Raw genomic sequence first — 26889 nt, 5'->3', positions numbered from 1 at the left:
AAAATCCGGAGCCAAAGGAAAGTGAAACTGGAGAGAAGAGGAGGGAGGAGGAGAAAGGAGGAGGAGGAGAGGAGACAGACCCGGGACACAGTGAAGGAGTGAGGGACTCGGAGACATCTGCGCTCTGCACCGGACACGTCCCGACATGCGGCCTCCGGGGAATCCTCTGCTCCTCCTCCTGATTTTGGAGCTGATCCCGCAGCCAGGTAAGTGCCGCACCCGGACAGGACGCCGGGCACATGGAGCGGAGCGCACTGCGGCTTTCAGGCGATACTGTACAGCAGATCTATGGAGAAGGGAATAGTGAAGGACTGGGAGGCCCGGAGTGGAAACAGCTCTGCTGCCTCTGACCTCTCAGCTCTGCTGCATGGAGATCACTGGTGCTCTGTTGGCCGAGAAGGGGAGCATTCAACTGACCCATCTGGCAGTTCTCATATACTGCTATACTATAGTGTTACTGTCATAGTATAATGTATGGCGGTGATATGTGGGCTCTGTATGGCGGTGATATGTGGGCTCTGTATGGCGGTGATATGTGGGCACTGTGTGGGGGTGATATGTGGGCACTGTGTGGGGGTGATATGTGGGCACTGTGTGGGGGTGATATGTGGGCACTGTGTGGCGGTGATATGTGGGCACTGTGTGGGGGTGATATGTGGGCTCTGTATGGGGGTGATATGTGGGCACCGTGTGGGGGTGATATGTGGGCTCCGTGTGGCGGTGATATGTGGGCTCCGTATGGGGGTGATATGTGGGCACTGTGTGGCGGTGATATGTGGGCACTGTGTGGCGGTGATATGTGGGCACTGTGTGGCGGTGATATGTGGGCACTGTGTGGCGGTGATATGTGGGCACTGTGTGGGGGTGATATGTGGGCACTGTGTGGGGGTGATATGTGGGCACTGTGTGGGGTGATATGTGGGCACTGTGTGGGGTGATATGTGGGCACTGTGTGGGGGTGATATGTGGGCACTGTGTGGCGGTGATATGTGGGCACTGTGTGGGGGTGATATGTGGGCTCTGTATGGGGGTGATATGTGGGCTCTGTGTGGGGGTGATATGTGGGCTCCGTGTGGCGGTGATATGTGGGCTCCGTATGGGGGTGATATGTGGGCACTGTGTGGCGGTGATATGTGGGCACTGTGTGGCGGTGATATGTGGGCACTGTGTGGCGGTGATATGTGGGCACTGTGTGGCGGTGATATGTGGGCACTGTGTGGGGGTGATATGTGGGCACTGTGTGGGGTGATATGTGGGCACTGTGTGGGGGTGATATGTGGGCACTGTGTGGCGGTGATATGTGGGCTCTGTGTGGGGGTGATATGTGGGCACTGTGTGGCGGTGATATGTGGGCTCTGTATGGGGGTGATATGTGGGCTCTGTGTGGGGGTGATATGTGGGCACTGTGTGGGGGTGATATGTGGGCTCTGTGTGGGGGTGATATGTGGGCTCTGTATGGGGGTGATATGTGGGCTCTGTATGGGGGTGATATGTGGGCACTGTGTGGCGGTGATATGTGGGCTCTGTATGGGGGTGATATGTGGGCTCTGTATGGGGGTGATATGTGGGCTCTGTGTGGGGGTGATATGTGGGCTCTGTATGGGGGTGATATGTGGGCACTGTGTGGGGGTGATATGTGGGCTCTGTGTGGGGGTGATATGTGGGCTCTGTGTGGCGGTGATATGTGGGCACTGTGTGGGGGTGATATGTGGGCACTGTGTGGGGGTGATATGTGGGCACTGTGTGGGGGTGATATGTGGGCTCTGTGTGGGGGTGATATGTGGGCACTGTGTGGGGGTGATATGTGGGCACTGTGTGGGGGTGATATGTGGGCACTGTGTGGGGGTGATATGTGGGCTCTGTGTGGGGGTGATATGTGGGCACTGTGTGGGGGTGATATGTGGGCTCTGTGTGGGGGTGATATGTGGGCTCTGTGTGGGGGTGATATGTGGGCTCTGTGTGGGGGTGATATGTGGGCTCTGTTTGGGGGTGATATGTGGGCACTGTGTGGCGGTGATATGTGGGCACTGTGTGGCGGTGATATGTGGGCACTGTGTGGCGGTGATATGTGGGCACTGTGTGGCGGTGATATGTGGGCACTGTGTGGCGGTGATATGTGGGCTCCGTGTGGGGGTGATCTGCCTTTCTTCGGCTCTCAGGAGTGGCTCCACAGCCGCCATCATACACTGATGAGACGTTTCCCTCCTTATTGCGGGGGACGTCATGTACGAGCCACCCCCTGTGCTGTATTATTACGGGGGGCATTGTGTCCACCTCCGCTGTGCACTTCATGGGGAGCGGCTCCTCATGGGAGGAGCAACGCACAGAATTATTCTTGGCTTCCAGCAGGACGCAGCCGTCCATCCAGTGTCAGTTATTTCTCTGGCATCCATCCTGCAGAGCTGGCAGCCGCTCCTCTCCTGGAATCCTCTGTGCTGCTCTTTCCCTTCTCTCACTATGACTGGTGGTCAGTATTCTGTTGTGGAAGCTGCAGCCGGGTACAATGATGGCGTGGGACCGGAGCGTCTCTGGGTGACGGTACGGGCGCGGGATTCCAAGTTTCCAATAGTGGAGCGTCCCTCTAAATAAAGGTTGTAAAAAAACTCGGAGAGCCGAGGAGCTGGCACTGATGACCTGTCTGCGGTGCGTTCTCCTGATAACTGATGATGCCGCTGCTCCTGCTCTTCTCGTTGGTTGTGCCGCTGCTCCGGCTCTTCTCGTTGGTTGTGCCAGGTTTTTGCTTATTTATAGATTTCACACAGGACCAGTTTTTCCACAAAACATTCCACACCCTGATCACCGACTATAGCCTGAGCTGTGGTCTGTGATCAGTCATTGTACAGGAGGAGGAGGTGAGCTGTGACATCACCTATTGTGAATGGTGGATCCTGTGTTATTTACTGTATATAGAGATGTTATCAGTCATTATACAGGAGGAGGAGGAGGTGAGCTGTGACATCACCTATTGTGAATGGTGGATCCTGTGTTATTTACTGTATATAGAGGTGTTATCAGTCATTATACAGGAGGAGGTGGTGAGCTGTGATATCACCTATAGTGACTCCTGTATTATTTACTGTATATAGAGGGGTTATCAGTCATTATACAGGAGGAGGTGAGCTGTGATATCACCTATTGTAATGGTGGATCCTGTGTTATTTACTGTATATAGAAGTGTTATCAGCCATTGTACAGGAGGAGGAGGAGGTGAGCTGTGATTGGTGGGTTTGGGCTACAACATTCATTGGCACGGTTATGATGACTGTTCTGTATTTTCCCTGCTTTTCCTGACATTTGTGGTAATTTGCATCTTTCTTGTTAATCAGACGTTGGACCCCCTGTGACCTGAGACCAGGACGGATCGGCTTGTTGTATAGGGGGGCACATTGCCCGGAGTTGGAGGGTCCGATACAGAACGCCGTGTGTGAATAGGATACAATCTGCAGTTAGAGGAGGAGCCGCTCTGTGAAAAAACCTGATAACGTTTCAGAGGTTTCATCCCTTGGGGGTCTTATTACCTCAGGGAGCCCAGACAGATCATACAGGAGGGTTGTAGCTTTTTTCCCTCACTTGCAGTACCACTTCTCACCTTTTCTCCTGGCAATAATTCCCATAGACGCTGACAGAACAGCGCCCCCGGTGTGAGGGACATTTCTGAGGGCTACATTTTGGGAGTTATCAGAAACGGAGTATCTTATGGGCCCCTGTTGCTGGTAAATGCCATCTTGGCGCTGCGGGGAGAGGACGAATCCAGCAGATAGGATCTGTAATGTGAGAAGGTTCATGCCTGAGCAATGTCTGCCGATACCTCACGATGTGAGGAATGTGTCTCCATGGCGGCCGGTGTAACCCGCTCTACCTGCTGTCCCTGACCGTTTTTTTTCTTGCACCCATTGACTTGCACTGGCGCGTCTCGTCCGATATGCAAAGACAATTGCTTCAATTTTTCTTTCAGTCCGATTTCAGATGAGAAAAAAAATCGCAGATGAGCCGGCGCTCATAGAATAACATCAGAGCGCAGCTTTATCTGACTGCACTCGTCCGTTTTCCTCGCAGATGATCAGAAGCTTGTACAGCCATGAATGCCAGGAATATCGGCCATTGGATGTGTCTGTGGTGGAAATGTGAGAGTTCAGGACGGGAAGTGTTGTCATAGGCGAAAAAAAAAACTGTCCCTGCGGGAATGATAGTCTGAGTGTGAGCGGAGGCCGAATGATCCCGGAGCAGATGTCTGGCGGAGGTTTCACCCCTGCAGGCCGGTGAGGGGTTAATAATCTCCGGGGGCTTCTTCTGCTCGGAACATAGACGAGAAAATGATGTTTTATATCCTGACTCTATGATTTTCTCCAAAACGCCGACTGTGATGCGATCCAGGAGTGAAAACAAAAAGCTCCTGACAAAGCGTCCTGTGAGGATCCGGGGTTGGGGGATCTCAGGTTGTGATATGGGGGCGCCGTCATGTTCCTGCTGGTACTATGGGAGGCGCTGTCATATTACTGCTGGCACTATAGGAGGCGCTGTCATATTACTGCTGGTACTATGGGAGGCGCTGTCATATTACTGCTGGCACTCTGGGAGGCGCTATCATATTACTGCTGGCACTATGGGAGGCGCTGTCATATTACTGCTGGTACTATGGGAGGCGCTGTCATATTACTGCTGGTACTATGGGAGGCGCTGTCATATTACTGCTGGTACTATGGGAGGCGCTGTCATATTACTGCTGGTACTATGGGAGGCGCTGTCATATTACTGCTGGCACTCTGGGAGGCGCTATCATATTACTGCTGGCACTATGGGAGGCGCTGTCATATTACTGCTGGTACTATGGGGGCGCCGTCATATTACTGCTGGTACTATGGGAGGCGCTGTCATATTACTGCTGGCACTATGGGAGGCGCTGTCATATTACTGCTGGTACTATGGGAGGCGCTGTCATATTACTGCTGGTACTATGGGAGGCGCTGTCATATTACTGCTGGTACTATGGGAGGCGCTGTCATATTACTGCTGGTACTATGGGAGGCGCTGTCATATTACTGCTGGTACTATGGGAGGCGCTGTCATATTACTGCTGGTACTATGGGAGGCGCTGTCATATTACTGCTGGTACTATGGGAGGCGCTGTCATATTACTGCTGGTACTATGGGAGGCGCTGTCATATTACTGCTGGTACTATGGGAGGCGCTGTCATATTACTGCTGGTACTATGGGAGGCGCTGTCATATTACTGCTGGCACTATGGGAGGCGCTGTCATATTACTGCTGGTACTATGGGAGGCGCTGTCATATTACTGCTGGTACTATGGGAGGCGCTGTCATATTACTGCTGGTACTATGGGAGGCGCTGTCATATTACTGCTGGTACTATGGGAGGCGCTGTCATATTACTGCTGGTACTATGGGAGGCGCTGTCATATTACTGCTGGTACTATGGGAGGCGCTGTCATATTACTGCTGGCACTATGGGAGGCGCTGTCATATTACTGCTGGTACTATGGGGGCGCCGTCATATTACTGCTGGTACTATGGGAGGCGCTGTCATATTACTGCTGGCACTATGGGAGGCGCTGTCATATTACTGCTGGTACTATGGGAGGCGCTGTCATATTACTGCTGGTACTATGGGAGGCGCTGTCATATTACTGCTGGTACTATGGGAGGCGCTGTCATATTACTGCTGGCACTATGGGAGGCGCTGTCATATTACTGCTGGTACTATGGGAGGCGCTGTCATATTACTGCTGGTACTATGGGAGGCGCTGTCATATTACTGCTGGTACTATGGGAGGCGCCGTCATATTACTGCCGGTACTATGGGAGGCGCTGTCATATTACTGCTGGTACTATGGGGGCGCCGTCATATTACTGCTGGCACTATGGGGGCGCTGTCATATTCCTGCCGGTATTTTGGGGGTGTCGTCATATCACTGCCTGTACTATGGGGGCGTCGTCATATCACTGCCTGCACTATGGGGGCGCCGTCATATCACTGCCTGCACTATGGGGGCGCCGTCATATCACTGCCGGCACTATGGGGGCGCCGTCATATCACTGCCGGCACTATGGGAGCACTGTCAGGACGATGAGGAGAAACTCTCTTGGCAGAGTGGAGGGTAATCTGGTGATGCTGCTGAGGGCATCCTAATGGCTCTTTAATGGCCCTGTGGAGTTCTCACTATGGACAGTATTCGGGCCTCTCTGATGACGCTGTTGATGGCATGTGATTGACAGTACAGGAGACTCTGATGACCCCTTATGCTGTGTGCACACGATGCAGATTTCCTGCAGATCCGCACTGTGATTTACAGTACAATGTAAATCAATGAGAAAAAAAAAAAACGCTGTGAACACGCTGCGGTTTTTGTGCGGTCCAAAAAAAGCAGCATGTCACTTCTTTTGTGCGGTTTTCCACCTGCTCCATTCTCCAAATCCGCAGGGGGAAAACCGCACAAAAACCGCTGGAAAACCGCAATAAAAAAGGAAGAAATCCGCAGGAAAAATGCAGGTCATTTGACCTGCGGATTTCTTAAAATCTGTGCAGAAAAATCTGCAGGACGAAAATCTACGTGTGCACATAGCCTTACAGGGCGCCATAATGACATTATAAAAGACACTGTGGAGGGCACTAATGACACCTTTGAGGCCCTCTGGTGGCACTGTGGAGGGCACTAATGACACCTTTGAGGCCCTCTGGTGGCACTGTGGAGGGCACTAATGACACCTTTGAGGCCCTCTGGTGGCACTGTGGAGGGCACTAATGACACCTTTGAGGCCCTCTGGTGGCACTGTGGAGGGCACTAATGACACCTTTGAGGCCCTCTGGTGGCACTGTGGAGGGCACTAATGACACCTTTGAGGCCCTCTGGTGGCACTGTGGAGGGCACTAATGACACCTTTGAGGCCCTCTGGTGGCACTGTGGAGGGCACTAATGACACCTTTGAGGCCCTCTGGTGGCACTGTGGAGGGCACTAATGACACCTTTGAGGCCCTCTGGTGGCACTGTGGAGGGCACTAATGACACCTTTGAGGCCCTCTGGTGGCACTGTGGAGGGCACTAATGACACCTTTGAGGCCCTCTGGTGGCACTGTGGAGGGCACTAATGACACCTTTGAGGCCCTATGGTGGCACTGTGGAGGGCACTAATGACACCTTTGAGGCCCTCTGGTGGCACTGTGGAGGGCACTAATGACACCTTTTAGGCCTTCTGGTGGCACTGTGGAGGGCACTAATGACACCTTTGAGGCCCTCTGGTGGCACTGTGGAAGGCACTAATGACACCTTTGAGGCCCTCTGTTGGCACTGTGGAGGGCACTAATGACACCTTTGAGGCCCTCTGGTGGCACTGTGGAGGGCACTAATGACACCTTTGAGGCCCTCTGGTGGCACTGTGGAGGGCACTAATGACACCTTTTAGGCCCTCTGGTGGCACTGTGGAAGGCACTAATGACACCTTTGAGGCCCTCTGGTGGCACTGTGGAAGGCACTAATGACACCTTTGAGGCCCTCTGTTGGCACTGTGGAGGGCACTAATGACACCTTTGAGGCCCTCTGGTGGCACTGTGGAGGGCACTAATGACACCTTTGAGGCCCTCTGGTGGCACTGTGGAGGGCACTAATGACACCTTTGAGGCCCTCTGGTGGCACAGTTGAGGGCAGTATGTTAGACATTGAGACCTATCATAGTTGATACATATAGAGAATGTTAAACAAGCACAGATAAGATCTCTGTCTTGGTCTCAACATCTAGAATCCCAACAGTTTGATAAAGGAAATTTCAGAAGACCCCCCCTTTAAAGAGTCATCGATGTCTTGAATTTTGAAGACATCTGTTCCTGACTTATTAGCCCTCATCAGGGTAAGATCTTGTGTAGACCTATCGTAGAGTAAGTGGGACGTCAATGTTGGTCTAATAACTGACATTCTCCATGGGTATATGGGCGCTAGGGGAATGAAGAACATGCGTCCTGATTAGCCAAGAGGAATACCGCCATCATCTCATGCTTTACAAGGAGGATGCCATTGAAGTGGTTAGATAATTCCTCTGAATTGTGCAATTCTTGTTTGAGCTATTCCATGGATTCTCTATTGCCCTCCATTAATGCCTTACATCTGGTTTGTGTTCTGGCTTTCTTCGTGGATGAGCAGCACGGAGCAGAGTCTTTGGTGTGATGAGAGATACAGCAGAGCTGAATTAGCAGGTCGGCACATATAGCAGAGTGGAGTAGTGAAGTTGGAAATGCAGGATGGCACTTTGATACAGTTGAGCCGAGTATGTGGTGTGTTGCTTTGAATGCAGACAGGCACTTTGTTACAGCAGAGCCAAGTGTGCAGACAGCAGCTTGGAACAGCAGAGCTGGATATGCAGACAGGCACCTTCATATAACAAATCTGAGTCTGTAGATAGAACCGTGGAACAGCAGAGCCATGCATGCAGACAGGCACCATAATTCTGCAGAGCTGAAAATGCGGACTGCACATTGGAACAGCAGAGACAAGTGTGTGATCTGGTACCTTGTAACAGCAGAGAGATTGAAGTAGACAAGCAATCGCTTACAGTCTAACCGAGTGGTGTGCACACAGCAGCTTGGAACAGCAGAGCTGGGTATGCAGATGGGCACCTTAGTACAGCAGCTCTACAGGGGAGCTGAGAGCACATTGGAATAGCAGGCCCGGGTATGCAGATAGAGAAATTTTTACAGCACAGCTAAATGTGTGCACATCACCATGAAAGAGCAGAGTTGGGTATGCAGACGGGCACCTTGTTACAGCAGAGCCAAGGGTGTGGTTAGCACCTTGGAACAGCAGAGCTCTGTTTTTTTAATTAAACTAGGGATGGAGAAGTCCAGGAACTAGGTATCAGGGAGGATGACCAACTACCTTAAAAGGCTTTGGAAAGTATCATCTGAGGAACGTGCTGGTCAAAATGGTAACCTGACAAAGGAAGCCGGACGCTGGTGAAGGCCGATGCGTGGCCCGGCCCTGGAGCCAGGACAGGTAACAGTTTGCACTATGGCAGCTCATTGGGTAGCCGGGTCTGACTTCAATGACGATCCACACAGTCAGCGTCCCGACTCCTTCTCGTGTGGACTTTCTATACTTTCCAAAAACAACCGGTGTGGGGGTCTCTCTCTACTCAGCTCATGAAAGATTCCAGCTGAGAAGTCTTGTGCCCATTGGGATGTTCAGAGATGGACGACATCTGCTCATAGTTGAGATCCGGAATGTGATACATGTATAAATTTACAGACGTCCTACAAGACACGGGGTTAAGCTGAAGGATGGCGCCATTAATAATCCGAAAGCTTCCTCTGTGTTGACATCCTGAGTCTTAGCGGCTTGTTACATGAGACATCTGCTCCTGGACTTACGACACCAGGCAGCTGTGCACAACTGGGACTCGGAACCATCTGCAGCATCTACAAACCCTACTTGATAGACCAGTCCCATGACAATAAGTTGGTCATATAGTGTTTTCCGTTCTGAGACGTCAAGCGATCAGCGAGTAACGCTAACAGTAAGTGTTCAGTTTCCCTGCAGTGCCACTGTAGGGAAGGTGACCTGACGGACGGACGGACTGGTCAGATTTAAAAAGGGAAAACAGCTAGGAAAGTGTAGGTGACGTGCAGTACCTTGAACTGACATTAGAGGGCAGGGAGGAGTGTGAGCATAGGACTTGACATCAGCTTAGGGCTAAGAAACCGTTGGTCATGGGGGGCGGAGTTATAGGGAACCGGGAAAGCTATAAATTTGACAGGAGGGTTCCAGAAAGTTCCAGTCCCCAGGGGGAGCTCAAGTGAAGAAGAGACTGTGACAATTGCTGCACTGTGAGGAAAACCCAACCAGGGGGACTGAGGAGAAAGGAAGTCAGGGGGGTGGTCCTGACACAAAGTACCGCAGTATAGACGAGGCTTCGGGTGTAGGACACCGTATTTGGAATGACGTTTGACCAGTAAAATTACTGTTGGTGCACAGGCCTACGGCGGCCACAATGACGGAGCTGTCAGAAGCGTCGCAGAGTGTAAAAGGGGAAGGTACGTACATATACGTCCCCGGAGAAAGTACGGTGTCGCAATGTGTTCTATAACCGGAGAGCTGTGAAGAGAAGTGCGGTGTGCTGTGAGGCCGTCTGGCGGACGGCGAGAGAGAGAATAAACTTGGACCTGTTGCATCCGAAACTTGCCTCCAGCTTGTGTCTGTACGTCACTGCGCGGTATACAGAGGGACCACCCCCCAGCCCGGCCCAGCAACCCTACACTTCGCATAGTCGGCAGGATCAACGCCGCTAATACAATATCTTCTGTGGCAGGCCTGCTTCTGAGGAATGGGAACGGACTTGGACTGCACTGTGTGGATTATAAACACCTGTGGATTATAAATGACCAACCTGTGGATTACAAATTGGGAGCACTGTGGCGTATCTGCGTTGCCAGCAGAGGATCCGGGGCGGTACCAGGTCCGGAGCAAGATGGCGGTGCTGCTTCAGCACAGAGGAGAGATCCAGGTGTTTGCCGTTGTCCCCAATGGACTGGGCTCCCCTCCTACGTACCCTTGGGGACGGCGATATGTACCAGGAGGCCGACGCTCCCACATACTGGACCCTGACAAGTGGGTGGAAAGGCCTGCCGTCGCCCCACCCAGCAGAGGGAGTGGCACAGAGGAAAAGATTGTCTGCGGCTGTTTGGCGCCATTCGATTGCTGCCCACTGGACGGGATGCGACGCTGCAGTTGTAGAGGCATCGGCCGCCTGGAGTGGCGATGGCGGCGGGAGGTCGAGCTCTGCCAGAAGATCTATACCTCGGAGTCACGAACAGCCAGTCCGGTCTCGGGTGGAGGAGCGGAGCCATGGCGGATCCCACGGGAGCGGCCGCCCAAGATACCAGCAGAGAGGCCCTCCGCGGAACCTCTGGGCCTGGAGGCCAGCCTCACTGGTTGGTGGAGTGAAGAGCGGAGACTGCGGGAGCAGCCATGGGAAGATGTGACGGAGACCGCGGCGCCGGGGAATGTGAGAGTTCCACCGGCTTTGCCAGTGGCTCCGCAAGTGGCCCCCACCACTCAGCCGCAGCGCGCGGCCTCCTGTGATCCCGAAAGTCTGGCCAAGGAAGATCCCACTCTCTATGTGGAGCTGAGTGGGGCCTCCACTCCCAGCCCCGAGCCACCCCGCCCCGAGCCGCCACGCCGGTGTCGCCGGTGCGGAGCCTGTTTCCCGAAGACGCTGTTGCGTCCCCCCTGCAAGTGATGACATCCTCCCTGAAACCAGCTGTTACTCCGGTTATGCTGGCTCCGGCTGAAGCTCCGGATGCAGTCCACCCTGCGGCCGCGGTTATGCCGGCATTGGAACTGGCTGCGGCCTGTTTGTCAGGCCCTGTGGCCCAACATCCAGAAAACCTGTCTGCCCTATCCGCCACCCGGCCCCAGCAGCTGCTGGGCCGCAGACATCACCAGCCGCCTCTGCCCTGTTTTCGTCCCCGGCTAAGTCCCGCCCACCGGACTTCCGGGCTCACACCGGACCCTCCGTTTGGGTCGCAGAAGTAAAAAAGAAGAAAGCCAGGGAGCAAGAAGTATGGAACCTGCTTCATGCAAAGGGGGAGGCTGGCATGGCGGCGACGCGATCTTTGGGACGGCCCGTGTATACGAATATACCCAGGGGGTATGGGTTCATACGCGATCTGGCAACCGGCCAGAAGAATTATCGTAAAGTGGCCTCTGTTCGTCACGGCCGGGCTCTACACGAGGGGGACGTACTACAAAGAGTACTGTCCCCGCGGCTACTACGCGGTAGCTGTGATTGCTGAATCCGAAGGTCACGAGCCCGCGTAGAAAGAACTCACAGGACACTCCTTACATCCCGGGAGCTCCACGGCTGTGGGGCCCCTCGCTGCCGGCCACTAGGAGGTGGCTTGAATTTTCGAAATTTCGTTGCACCGTTGTGCAAATCACAAGGACAGTTTGCGTCCAAGTTAATGGAAAAAAAAAAAAAAAGTTTAATATAAAAGTTGAAGTTTTGTTTGTATTAACCCCTTACCTACAATTGACGTAATATTCCGTCCATGTGACCATGGACCTAATTACCATGGACGGAATATTACATCATCGCGATCAGCGGCGCCCACGTGGTGAGCGCCGCTGATCGCGGCCGAGTGTCAGCTAATTATCATAGCTGACACCCGGCACAATGTGTCAGGGGAGGTCACGGACCGCCCCCGACACGTTAACCCCTTGCACACCGCGATCAAACACGATCGCGGTGTACCGGAGGTTAAAGGGAAGCATCGGCAGGGAGGGGGATCCCTCCGTGCTTCCCTGAGCCCCCCACGGCAGCGCAATGTGCAGAGCTGCTGCCGGGGGCTCCTTTCCTGCAGGTCCCCGGATCCAATATGGCGACGGGGACCTCCGGGGGCCTGCAGGAAGCTGGCTTCCTTAGGCTGGTTTCACATTAGCGCTTTTTAAGCGCACGCACGGCCGGGGGTAGCTCCGCCCCCGAGCCGGCTCTCTGCCCGGCGTGCCCGCCCCTTGCTTGTAGCGCCGCCTCCTAGCGCACAGCGGCGCCTGCGATCGGCGCACCCTATCTTTAGCATAGGGTGCGCAGATCGTGCGCAGGCCGTGCGCTAGTTGCGCTTTGACCTGCGCTGCGCACTTTTGACGGTGCGCCGAGCACGCCGAAATCCGAAAAGTTTGATTTTGGCGCGCACGGCGCACCATCAAAAGTGCGCAGCGCAGGTCAAAGCGCAACTAGCGCACGGCCTGCGCACGATCTGCGCACCCTATGCTAAAGATAGGGTGCGCCGATCGCAGGCGCCGCTGTGCGCTAGGAGGCGGCGCTACAAGCAAGGGGCGGGCACGCCGGGCAGAGAGCCGGCTCGGGGGCGGAGCTACCCCCGGCCGTGCGTGCGCTTAAAAAGCGCTAATGTGAAACCAGCCTAAGTGCCTGCAAAGCAAGGAGGAAACCTGCACACTGCCTGTGACAGATCGCTGATCTGTCACAGTGATCTGTGATGTGACAGATCAGCGATCTGTCACAGGACAGTTATGTCCCCCCTGGGACTATGTAATAAAGTAAAAAAAAAATAAAAAAAAGTGTAAAAATAATTTAAAAAAAAAATCGCTAAATAAATTCAAAAAAAAAAAAAAATATTCCCCAATAAATTCATTTTTTGGAAATAAAAAAAAAAAAACAATAAAAGTACACATATTTGGTATCGCCGCGTCCGTAACGACCCGCCCTATAAAACTGTCTCAATAGTTAACCCCTTAAGCGAACCCCTTAAAAAATAAAAATAAAAAACGAAGCAAAAAATAATGATTTATTATCCTACCGCCGAACAAAAAGTGCAATAACGCGCGATCAAAAAGACGCATATAAATATCCATGGTACCGCTGAAAACGTCATCTTGTCCCGCAAAAAAACGAGCCACCATACAGCATCAGCAGCGAAAAAATAAAAAAGTTATAGCTCGCAGAATAAGTGATGCAAAAATAATTATTTTTTATATAAAATTGTTTTCATTGCATAAAACCGACAAAACATAAAAAAACGACCTAAATGAGGTATCGCTGTAAGCGTACTGACCCAAAAGAAATTCATCAAACGCTGGTTTATGTTCATTCTGCGTCCCAAAAAACGAAATAAAAAGCGATCAAAAAATGTCACGTGCCCGAAAATGGTACCAATAAAAGCATCAACTCGTCCCGCAAAAAATAAGACCTCACATGACTCGGTGGGTCAAAATATGGAAAAATTATAGCTCTCAATATGTGGTGATGCAAAAACTATTTTTACAATAAAAAGCGTCTTTTAGCGTGCGACAGCTGCCAAACATAAAAACCGCCATAAATAGTAAATCAAACCCCCCGTTATCACCCCCTTAGTTAGGGAAAAATAATATAATTAAAAAATGTATTTATTTCCATTTTCCCATTAGGGTTAGGGTTAGGGCTAGGGTTAGGTTTAGGGGTGTGTGGGGGTTAGAATTGGGGGTTTCCACTGTTTGGGCACATCAGGTGCTCTCCAAACGCAACATGGCGTCTGATCTCAATTCCAGCCAATTCTGCGTTGAAAAAGTCAAATGGTGCTCCTTCCCTTCCAAGCTCTGCCATGCGCCCAAACAGTGTTTTACCCCCTCATATGGGGTATCAGCCTACTCAGGACAATTTGCAAAACAACTTTTGGGGTCCTATTTCTCCTGTTGCCCTTAGGAAAATTAAAATTTTGGGGCAAAAATATCATTTTTGTGGAAAAAAAAATTTTTGTTATTTTCACGCCTGGGCACTTGGGGGTTCAAAGTTCTCACCACACATCTAGATAAGTTCCTTGGGGGGTCTAGTTTCCAAAATGGTGTCATTTGTGGGGGGTTTCCACTGTTTTGGTACATCAGGGGCTTTCCAAACGCGACATGGTGTCCGATCTCAATTCCAGCCAAAAAAGTCAAATGGCGCTGCTTGCCTTCCGAGCTCTGCCATGTGCCCAAATAGTCATTTACACCCACATATGGGGTATCAGCGTACTCAGGACAAATTGCACAATAACTTTTAGGGTCCTGTTACCCTTGGGAAAATAAAAATTGGGGGTGAAAAGATCATTTTGTGGAAAAAATATGATTTTTTAATTGTACCGCTGTACATTATAAACTTCTGTGAAGCCCTTGTGGGTTGAAAGTTCTCACCACATATCTTGATAAGTTCCTTAGGGGGTCTAGTTTCAAAAATGGGGTCACTTGTGGGGGGTTTCCACTGTTTAGGTACATCAGGGGCTCTCCAAACGCGACATGGCGTCCGATCAGAATTCCAGCCAATTTTGCATTGAAAAAGTCAAACGGCGCTCCTTCCCTTCTGAGCTCTGCCATGCGCCAAAACAGTGGTTCCCCCCCAGATATCAGGTATCAGTGTGCTCAGGACAAATTGCACAATAACTTTTGCTGCCCAATTTCTCCTGTTACACTTGGTAAAATAAAAAAAATTGAACCTGAAGTAATTTTTTTTGTGAAAAAAAGTTAAATGTTAATTTTTTTTAAATATTCAAAAAATTCCTGTGACGCACCTGAAGGGTTAATAAACTCCTTGAATGTGGTTTTGTGCACCTTGAGGAGTGCAGTCTTTAGAATGGTGTCACTTTTGGGTATTTTCTATCATATAGACCCCTCAAAGTGACTTCAAATGTGATGTGGTCCTAAAAATAAAATGGTGTTGCAAAAATGAGAGATCGCTGGTCAACTTTTAACCCTTATATCTTACTAACAAATAAAAATTTTGGTTCCAAAATTGTGCTGATGTAAAGTAAACATGTGGGAAATGTTACTTATTAACTTTTTTGTGTGCCATATCTCTGTGATTTAAGCGCATAAAATTCAAAGTTGGAAAATTGCGGAATTTTCAAAATTTTCGCCAAATTTCTGTTTTTCTCACAAATAAATGCAAGTTATATGAATGAAATTTTACCACTAACATGAAGTACAATATGTCACAAGAAAACAATGTCAGAATCACCGGGATCCATGGAAGCGTTTCAGAGTTATAACCTCATAAAGGGACAGTGGTCAGAATTGTAAAAATTGGCCCGGGAGTTAACGTGCAAACCACCCTTGGTAGTGTAGGGGTTAAGCCTGGCAAAGCGGGGATGTAAGGAGAGAGGAAGTGTCCATGTTAAAGGAAGGGGGAGGAGAAAATCTGTTATGTTTATGTTTATTATATGTTGGTTTTAACAAGCAATAGAAAGAAAATGTAAGAAAATGGGGTACGTGTGATATTATAGAGTTGTTCTGATGTATGATATGCACAAGAAAATGTGTTCTATAACCGGAGAGCTGTGAAGAGAAGTGCGGTGTGCTGTGAGGCCGTCTGGCGGACGGCGAGAGAATAAACTTGGACCTGTTGCACCCGAAACGTGCCTCTATCTTGTGTCTGTACGTCACTGCGCGGTACACAGAGGGACCACCCCCCAGCCCGGCCCACCGACCCTACCACAGGAGAAATGAAGCATTGCACTCTGTACATTCACATCAATAAGCCTTCTTCATACTCCAGGGTAGGACAGGTCCTCGAGGGAGGTGTATTCTATGTAACCTCGCAACATATGTCTACTACAGAATGCTTTTCTTTTTTACCTGTTCCTCTTTTTGTAGGATTCATTCATTTTAGCAAACCATTGGCTTTCTCAGAGACCACCATCCCTAAACTAAAAAAAACCGCTCCAACCTAGGGGTGAAATATCCTGCAGACGGGGCCTCTTTACGAATATTCAGGAGAGGCGGGATGACATTTGGGTGGATTGGCCAAATTTACAGACCCCAACTAATTGCGAAAAGTGGAACATGCCTTTAGAAAGGTCCGATTTTCTTTGTGAAGGCGTGTGTCCGATTATTATTGTCTCATTGGGAATTTCCGTGACTCATAGAGAATTCTGCAGGGACGTATTGTTATCCAACTGGTGGAGCGATGGATTAATCATTAGCCATCCGAAAGGGAGAACGTAAAGGTCTGGACTTTGCAATGTGTTATCATGTGGAGGAATGTGTGCACCGACACCGCGCCTTAAATTATCCCTAAGAGCGACAGATGGGGAACGGCAGACATTCCCTAACACGAGGCGGCGATTTTTACAAAAAGTGACCATATTTTTCATACAGTTTTCCATTCTATGGAAGCATGGCTGAAAAGCAATGTCTGACTTCTATTTGTTCATTTTCATAGATTTTTTGATTTATTATTTCTTTTGTCAGATTCAACTTATTTCTGTGACCACTGTGGGTTTTTCTATTAAACGAGGGGTGCCAACCATTTTGACCACACGTATAAGACTTGTGGTCCAAAATCAGGACTTTGTGGCTGATCTGTACCTGGGGAGAATGTAGAGAGCAGGACGCTCGGATTGACTTCATCATTCTGATCGATTGTCTTTCATCTCTTAGGGGTCTCACAAGTAGGCAATACCTTCAAATATTGTCAAGACTGTAAAAGATTTCTCAAGGATGCCAATATGAATGATCGATTTTACCAAAATCTGGTTGAAAATGCCAAATATGAATCCTGTCCTAACAATATCGTCAGGTAAGAGAGAGGTCTATGTATACAGGGGCTCCATCCTCAGGAACCTCCGATGTGATAGTCATCCTATATATGGTTGTGTGAAAAACTGTTTGCCCCCTTCCTGATTTCCTATTCTTTTGCATGTTTGTCACACACATTTGTTTGGTGATCTGAAACATTTTTTAAATATCAGACAAGTAACCACAAAATGCAGTTTTTAAATGAAGGTCTTTATTATACAGGGAAAAAGAAATCCAAACCTACAGAGCACTGTGTAAAAAAGTGATTGCCCCCTCCTTCTTAAAATATAAATTAACTGTGGTTTATCACATCGTTTTGAATCTGAGTTCAAATTCTCTAGCCACACACAGGCCTGATTACTGCCACACCAGTTCTGAATCAAGAAATCACTTAAATAGAACCTGCCTGACAAAGTGATGTAGACCAAAAGATCCTCAAAAGCTAGACATCATGCCGCGATCCAAAGAAATTAGGGAACAAATGAGAAATAAAGTAGTTGAGATCTATCAATCTGGAAAAGGTTATCAAGCCATTTCTCAGGCTTTGGGACTCCAGCAAACCACAGTGAGAGCCAGTATCCACAAATGGCGAAAACATGAAACAGTGGCAAACCTTCCCAGCAGGGGCCGGCCAACAAAAACAACTCCAAGAGCGCAGCATCTACTCATCCAAGAGGTCACAAAAGACCCCACAGCAACATTCAAAAACTGAAGGCCTCAATTGCTTCAGTTTAGGTCAATGTTCATGACTCCATCATAAGAAAGAGACTGGGCAAAAATGGACTGGATGGCAGAATTCAAGACGAAAACCACTTTTGAGCAATAATAAAATAAAGGCTCGTCTCAGTTTTGCAGAAAACATCTTTATGGTCCCCAAGACTTTTGTGAGAATACTCTGTGGACTGACGAGACAAAAGTTTAACTTTTTGTTAGGTATATGTTCCGTTACACCTGGTATTAAAGTAGCACAACATTTCAGAAAAGAACACAATACAAACTGTAAAATATGGTGGTGGTAGTGTGATGTTCTGGGACTATTTTGCTGCTTTAGGACTTTGAAGGCTTGCTGTGGTAAATGGAACCATGAATTCTGCTGTCTACCAAAAAAAAAAACCTGAAGGAGAATGTTCGGCCCTTTGTTTGTGACCTCAAGCTGAACTGCACTTGGGTTATGCAGCAGGACTATGGTCCAAAACACACCAGAAAATCCAACTCTGGCTTTAAAAAACAAAATTAAGACTCTGGAGTGGCCTAGTCAAGTTCCTGACCTAAATACGATTGAGATGATGCGACATGACCTTAAAAAGGTGGTACATGCTCGGAAACCCTCTAACGTGGCTGAACTACAACAATTCTGCAAAGATGAGTGGCCAAGATTCCTCCAAAGCGTTGTAAAAGACTCATTGCCAGTTATTGCAAACGCTTGATTGCAGTTGTTGCTGCTAAGTGTGGCCAAACCAGCTATTAGGTTTAGGGGGCAATAACTTTTTCACACGGGGCCCTGTAGGTTTGGATCTCTTTTTACCATAATAATAAAGACCTTCATATGAAAACTGCATATTGTGATTAATTCAGTTATCGTTGTCTAATATTTACATATTGTTTTGTGATCTGAAACATCTAAGTCTGAGAAACATGCAAAATAAAAGGAAATCAGGAAGGGGGCAAACACTTTTCACACAACTGTATTCTGCCAGTGAGCGGGGTACACCTCGAGTCTCTGCCTCATTCTTGGCTCTATCTTTGTCTTCTCATCGCTTTCTTGTCTATTTTTCTCACATTTCAGATTTGTGCTACCAAAAGCAATCTTCTGTGGAGAAAAAGGACAATCATGGGTGGATAATGTCACCAAGTGCATTAACCAGGGTGAGATTCTTCATCTGCTGCAATAAGACTATGGATGTAGAGGAGCGAATCATCACTGTTGGGCCAAGATTGTCCCTGAGGAAGTTCTGTCACCTCCAAGGATATAATTACTTGTCCAGTCTAGAACTTTATTACTTTCAGTTGTGTGATCATAGATCGATAAAGGTTTGGTCTCTCCTAATGATCTTGTTCTCCTCTTTGCAGGTAGACAACCTTGTCTAAACAAGCCAGAAATTCCCAAAGGCTCAAACGAAAAGTTGCCCTCAACCACCCAAAAAACCACATCTACAACCAAAGGAGCTCTGTTTCCAGGACAGTCCACACAGACTTGGAAAGGAGGAACAGAGATGTCTTCAGAATCTGCTAATAAAAATCCTGATACCACGCAGAAAACCCTAGAGACCATCATAGATCCCACCTCCGCCTCACCAGACTCGGATCAGAATAATGACTCACAACATGGTACGGAGCGGACATTGATAGGGGGTAGAGTGAGGGAAAAGTATTGTCTTGGCAAGGGTTGATAGGTGGTGTTTCTTCAGGTTCTCAAAACTTGGCCAACTTTTTTTTCTTTGGATATAATCCTGTCTCCATCCAATGCACCATGTTCATATTTCCTCCTCTTCCCTCACAGGTATTAAACAGTCAGCAGAAAAAGAAGACGAGAAGAGCAAAACGAAACAAATGACAATAGCCATTATCTCATTGATATTGATAGTCCTGGTGATGACGGCCATCGCGACATACTTTGTTTGCCGGAAGGGGAAGGTTACCAAATGTACAACAACACATAACACAGATTTAAACATGGTGTACCGGCAACCACTCGTAGAAGAGCAGGAACCAGGAGGTGAAATTATTCAGGCATCTTGTGTCCTAGAAGAGAAGATTTGTCTACAAGACAGTATTTCTTATGAGGTCCAGAACTGAATGCGCTGACTTTATCTTATTCAAAGTTGCTTGCGTTTGTGGTTTTTGCAATTTTTTTTCCTTCGGGAACTTAGGAATCGTCCAATCTTGACCAGCACTGTGAGATTTCTACAGCAGTCCAGATATTCAATTAAAGAAGCAGTTTCTGCCTCTACCGCAGCAGGAGTTCTCAGCACGCCAAACTTGAGCTTCATGATTTTCAGCCAATCAATTGCAACTTTATTCTTGGGTCAATTAGGAGGGGTTGTGGATACAAAATCTTGACCAGCACTTTGAGGTTTCTACAGGAGTCCAGATATTCAGCTCTTTCTGCCTCTACCACAGCAGGGATGCTCCGCAAACAAAACTTGACCTCCATTTCTCCTGGACACTCAATTGCACCTCATTTCATAAGGAAGTTAGGAGGGATGATGAACACCAAAACTTGACTTGTTGAGTTTTCCACAGCAGTCTAAATAATCAATGAAGTACTTTCTGCCTCTACCATGGAAGGAAGTCTCAGCAAACCAAGCTTGAACTCCATTACATTCTGGCCAATCGATTTCAATTCTATTCACATGAAAGTTAGGAAGGATGATAGACACCAAATCTTGACCAGCACTGTGAGGCTTCTACAGCAATCCAGGTATTCAGTGAAGAAGCTCTTACTGCCTCTACTACAGCAAGAATTCTCGGCAAACAAAATTTGAGCACTAGTTGATTCCGGCCTGTCAATTGCAACTCTATTCATAGAATAAGAATGGAACAAATAAAAGGGGTGGTAGACAACCTATCTTGACCAGGACCTTGAAGCCATTCAGATATTCCATAAAGAAGCTCTTTCAACCTCTACCACAGCAGGAAATCTCAGCAAACACAACTTGAGCTCTCCATTACTTCCAGCCAATGAATTATACATTTATTCATAGGAAAGGCAGGGCTGGGAAAAATAAGAGGAGCAGTAGACACCAAATCTTGACCAGCACTTTGACGTTGATCCAACAGTCCAGATATTCAATAAATAAGCTCTCTCAGCCTCTACCACAGCAGGAAGTTTTAGCAAACCAAACTTGAGCTCAATTGCTTTCGATCTTTCATTTGCCATCATGGGTCAGTTAGGAGAGGATGTGGAAATAAAATCTTGCCAAGCACCATAAGGCCACATGAACAACTCTGTCTAGACACTCAGTGAAGCTATGATATTTCCCTCTACCATAGCAGCAAGTCTCAGCACAATTTTAAGTAAACCAAACTTGAGCTCAAGTTCTTCCGGCCAACAATTTGTATCTTTCTTCATAGGATGGGTCAGGGATGAGGAGTTGTAGATACAAAACCATGACAAGCATTTTGCAGTGCAAGGTTTCTACAGAAGCTATATGAAGAACTGTGTGCAGACACCCAGTGAAGCAGCTCTCCCTGTCTATATCATGGTGGGAAATGTCTACAAGACATAAAGAAAACCAGGCATGGGCACCATGACATCTAGTCAAGTTATTTTCAACTTTATTAATAGGAATCTTAGGAGGGGTTGTAAAACAAAGTTTTGACGGTCAGTGAGGTTCCTACATCAGCCACATGATCGGCTCTTCATCCAGACACATAAGGAAGCAGCTCTCTCTGCCTCTACCACAGCTGTAATTCTCAGCACAATCTCAAGGAAACCAAAATCGACACAATTTCTGCTTGCCAGTAAGCTTCATAGACCCAATTCTGTTCTCTTTCAGACAAATTAACATTTGAAAAACCTCTAAAAATGGCATCAACAAACACAACTCTACTCAGGAACTGCAGCTGTGGTTACTAATTTAGGACGTCCTACTTCCAGGTAGAAAAATGCGGAAACCCCACATGCATCGTTGATTTGGTGTCTACCACCCATTTTGTGACAGTAGAATTCTTCATAGCTGGAACTTTTAGAGATTGCCCAAAGAAGATGGCCGATTGTCCAGTAATCTAGGTGTTAAAGACTTTTGGTCATGGAGGATGCCATGCCAAGTTTTGACCTCATGTTCAAGTCTAGAAGAATAAAAGTTCTACCTTAAGCCATAAAGTCCAAGGTGTCCCCTACAGTCCCGAGAAGCTGGATGGTCACCTTGTGCAGAGATGGACCAGTCCAGGTCATAGGATGACCCATTCTTTTCTCAGTGAAGTTTGTGATGGTTTCCAACATCTCAGTGTGGACATGAAGGAGCTGAACATTGGACCATGTCACTGACTGTTCTTCTCCTATCGTGGGGATATTTGGTCACATAGGACTGGTCTTGTGTCATGATGATGACATCTTAGTCGCTGTCAGAACGAAACAGTCACTTCTCGAAAAAATAAAGAATGAACTTCTCAGTTTCTGAAAGGATTTTCAGCCGACGAATGTCACTTTATGATCATCTGAGCGCGGTCGGCTGCAAAAATTATGGGATCAGCTTTTTTTTTTTTATAGTATTTTAAGTGTTAAAGTGAAACTCCCGACTACCGTGGTCAGTAATTATTACATACGGGACTTTGATATCTCGCAGTCACTTTTTTAACTGTTGTAACTTATTTTATATTTTGTCTCCTGCACTGTTTGAGATTTTTCTACATGGAAACCATCATCAAGTTGCTGTTGATGGATCTTTTCTTTTTGTAAATTAGTACTTTGTGATCCTAATGTTGCCCCGTGGTGACCTGTCCGTGTGCGGGTTCTGTCCCTTTACCCCTTCTTCTTCCATAAAGTACTATTATGTCATGCAGGTGTATGGAGCGGGCTCTGGAGCGGATCCTGCTCCATACCGGGCGAGCGCCGGCTGTGTTATGCAGCTGACATCTGTCTCCAGCTGCAGCGACCAGAGCTAGAGCTGATCACTGCTGTTTAACCAGGCATTTAAGTGATGAAATCTTGTGGTCCTTCTGTTCCGTGCTCATAGGCCACAATGGTTATATGGGCAGCTGGGGGTGTACTGGTGACCCCCTATGGCTGCCATCTTGGTACTCCCATGAAGTCTACAGAAAGGCAGGGCTTCATAGGAGAACGTGATTTTCACCATATACTGCAATACTGATGTCCAAAGGAAATCCCCTAGTAAGACTGAAAAATAAAAAATTGAATATTAAAAAAATGAAAAAATTTGAATCCCCCTTTCCAAACAGCAAAGAAATAAATATTGTATTGCGATTAATGTCCAATCTATCAAAATATAAAATTATTTAACCCTTAAGGTAAACGCAAAACAAATGGCATTTTTTTTAACCATAAAAAATAAAGAAAATTTAAAAAAAAAGTTTTGTATCGGCATAATTGCTCTGACCTGCCGAATCCAATTACTAGGTAGATTTCTTTTTTTTTTAAATCAGAAAAAACGCCGCAAAAACTAATCACGCATCCTCCATCCTCCCCAAAAAATGCAAAAAAGAATGGTGGGAATTGCATTTTTTTTCACCACATTTTTAGTTTTTTTTTTTTGTTTTGTTTTTTCAGGGCATTAAATGATAAAATGGCGTCATTCAAAACCAGAAAAAAAAAAAAAAGTTTAAAGAGAGGGAAAAACAAAGGCGCAAAAAAATAAAAAATTTGCTGCGTCCCTATAGTCCTGATTCTAAACCCAAACATCGTCCTGGCCCTACAATTCAACTTATCCAAGCTTTCATCATTGTGGCCTCATATCTATTTACCTTATCATGAAAAATGACTCCTTCACAATAGTTTACCTACTTGTTGATGGTTTTCATGTAGATTTTTTTTTATATATGGTGTATTTTTCTTATTTTTGGGATTTTGTAATACATCAGGTAATGTAGATAATGACTTAAGACATTTGTATTTTTTTCTACTTGTTCATATGTTGTCAGGGTTCTGATGCTGTGTAATATACTTGTCGGGGTTCTGATGCTGTGTAATATACTTGTCAGGGTTCTGATGCTGTGTAATATACTTGTCAGGGTTCTGATGCTGTGTAATATACTTGTCAGGGTTCTGATGCTGTGTAATATACATGTCGGGGTTCTGATGCTGTGTAATATACATGTCGGGGTTCTGATGCTGTGTAATATACTTGTCGGGGTTCTGATGCTGTGTAATATACATGTCTGGGTTCTGATGCTGTGTAATATACATGTCTGGGTTCTGATGCTGTGTAATATACTTGTCAGGGTTCTGATGCTGTGTAATATACATGTCGGGGTTCTGATGCTGTGTAATATACTTGTCAGGGTTCTGATGCTGGGTAATATACTTGTCAGGGTTCTGATGCTGGGTAATATACATGTCTGGGTTCTGATGCTGTGTAATATACATGTCTGGGTTCTGATGCTGTGTAATATACTTGTCGGGGTTCTGATGCTGTGTAATACACATGTCGGGGTTCTGATGCTGTGTAATACACTTGTCGGGGTTCTGATGCTGTGTAATATACATGTCGGGGTTCTGATGCTGTGTAATATACATGTCTGGGTTCTGATGCTGTGTAATATACATGTCTGGGTTCTGATGCTGTGTAATATACTTGTCGGGGTTCTGATGCTGTGTAATATACATGTCGGGGTTCTGATGCTGTGTAATATACATGTCGGGGTTCTGATGCTGTGTAATATACTTGTCGGGGTTCTGATGCTGTGTAATACACATGTCGGGGTTCTGATGCTGTGTAATATACATGTCTGGGTTCTGATGCTGTGTAATATACATGTCGGGGTTCTGATGCTGTGTAATATACATGTCGGGGTTCTGATGCTGTGTAATATACTTGTCGGGGTTCTGATGCTGTGTAATATACATGTCGGGGTTCTGATGCTGTGTAATATACATGTCGGGGTTCTGATGCTGTGTAATATACATGTCGGGGTTCTGATGCTGTGTAATATACATGTCGGGGTTCTGATGCTGTGTAATATACATGTCGGGGTTCTGATGCTGTGTAATATACATGTCGGGGTTCTGATGCTGTGTAATATACTTGTGATGACCGCGTCCAGATACATTTATGGTGGAGGAAGGGGCCGGCACCATGTTGGGTCTGGGAGCCAAAAGGGCAGGAAAGGAATCTATGACTCTCCACCCCATTGTACATATCTTCTGTTTTAAGAAGGAAATGTGATTCACAGGAAACTTGGCTAATGTCATTTGTTGTTGTTTTTTTTTTTTTCTGTTTTACATTAAAATTTAAACTTCTAATTCGCAATGCTGGGAGTTGTAGTTTCGCAATAGCCGTAAAGCCACAGATTGGAGACCATTGACATAACGAAAAAGGGAAGATGGACCCACAAAGAAAAAAAACAGGATGTGGAATTGAGAGTAAAAAAAATGCAACTCGCAATACTGTGGATGGGTTTCACTGCAGTATAATGGGGTGATGATGGGCGTGGGGGGGATCGTGGCTTTGAGCTGTTGGATCTGTTCCCCACGTATGTAGGATTCTGTCTCGCCACCAAGTATAAGGGCTTCATCCTATATAATTCCATCATTTAGTTTAGTAGTCTGAATATCCTCGGTGAGGTTTTATGATCCCTGGTGGTCTAGTGGTCTTAATATTCCAGATATGATCTTTTTATCACCCGTTATTGCAGCACTGCGGCGACCAACAAAAAAAAAATTTAATTCTGGCATTTTGATTTTTTTTCTCGCTACGTCATTTGCCGATCGGATTAATTATTTTTATACATTGATAAATCTGGCGATACTGAGCGCGGGGATACCAAATGTGTTTTTTTTTATTTTTTGTTTTTATGTTGAATGAGCCAAAAGGGGACAATGTGAACTTCTATATTTTTTTAAAAAATATTTTTAAAAAACTTTTTTTTTTTTCTTCCATAGTCCCCTTAGGAGTCTAGAAGCTGCGATCATCCGATCAACTGTGCTACACAGAGCAGGGCTGCTATGAAAGCTGGCCTTCCTGGCAGCCCCCCGGCTGTGATGCCAACCCATCGGCGCCCCACGATCATGTGACAGGGACGCCGACGCCGGGACACAAACCAAGAACTTACATATACGTTATAGGTCGTGGAAGAGGTTAAAGGTTTTACAACCTTTTGATTTTTTTTCCAGGCTCTTTGTTTTCCTGCACATTGATGTGGTCTGCAGTTATAAATCACCTGAGAGGAGCTCAGAAAAAGACAAATAAGAGTTAGAAACTTCAAGTTGGAAAGATATAGCGGGCTCACTGACAGATTTTCAGTTAACTCATTTTAAAACAAAGAATAAACAGTTCAAAACGGAGACTGTAGGAGGCAAACCATGCAAAATGTTGAATGCAACGCATCTGAAAAAATGATTTCTAGCCCCAAATAAATGCATTTATGTAAAAGTGTCCCAAAGGTACGGCTTTATTTTTATCACATGTTCTACACTTTGGGCGTTTATCCATATTCTCCATCCTCCTCTCCCTGGAATCAAGTTTTGTGTGATTAATCTTTTTAATACTGTTTAGTTATGTCTAACCCATAAAGATAAATATATATTGTGATCTAATGGTTTGTGTTTCCTTGTCCCTGGTGGTCTAGTGGTCGAAATGTTCCAGGTGATATGACACAATCCCATGAGGTCCAGTGGTTGAAGACTATTTCTGGTGGTGTATACTGATCCCTGATGGGCCAATGGTCTAATATTATTTCTGGTTATCGTTCCTGTTGGTCCAGTGGTCTGAATGCCCCAAGTAGTAAATTAAGTGACCGCTTATGGCCCAGTGATGGAAAATATTCCTGGTGATGTTTTTGCTGTGATCTATTGGTTCGAAACATATTTCCAAGTGATATTCCCTGATCTCAGCAGGCCCAGTGGTTGTAGAATATTTCTGGTGATGTTTACTTATCCCTGGTGGGCCCGTAAATTCAAGCAATGTTTCTTGATCCCTTAGTGATCTGGTGGTCGGATAATATTTCTAAGGATGTTTTTTGATCCAAGTTCGCCCAGTGGTTGTAGATTATTCATGGCGATATCTACTTATCCCTGGTGGTCCAGGGATCTGAGAATATTCCTGGTGACATTTACTAATCTCCAGTAGTTTAAGAACACTTTTTGTGATGTTTCTCTATCTCTAATGGTCCGGTAATTGGTGATTGCTTCTGATCCTTGGCGGTCTAGTGGTCTAAATGCCCCAG

The 26889-nt window shown here is 46.9% G+C and overlaps 1 protein-coding gene across 1 annotated transcript; it reads left to right on the top strand.

The window, feature by feature from the left end:
- LOC141075412 (uncharacterized) lies at positions 1-24974 on the top strand. Its single transcript, XM_073562445.1, has 5 exons — positions 1-206; positions 16909-17047; positions 18833-18912; positions 19117-19374; positions 19547-24974. Exons 1-5 carry the CDS (start codon positions 146-148, stop codon positions 19840-19842), a joined length of 834 nt encoding a protein of 277 aa, XP_073418546.1. The 5' UTR covers positions 1-145; the 3' UTR covers positions 19843-24974.
- Positions 24975-26889: the final 1915 nt, after the last annotated feature.

This window comes from Dendrobates tinctorius, unplaced genomic scaffold, assembly GCF_039654945.1.
Source record: "Dendrobates tinctorius isolate UK_male_01 unplaced genomic scaffold, ASM3965494v1 ptg000351l, whole genome shotgun sequence".
NCBI lineage: Eukaryota > Metazoa > Chordata > Amphibia > Anura > Dendrobatidae > Dendrobates > Dendrobates tinctorius.
Note: the sequence above shows the minus strand (reverse complement) of the source record. Positions and strands in the feature narration are given on the sequence as shown.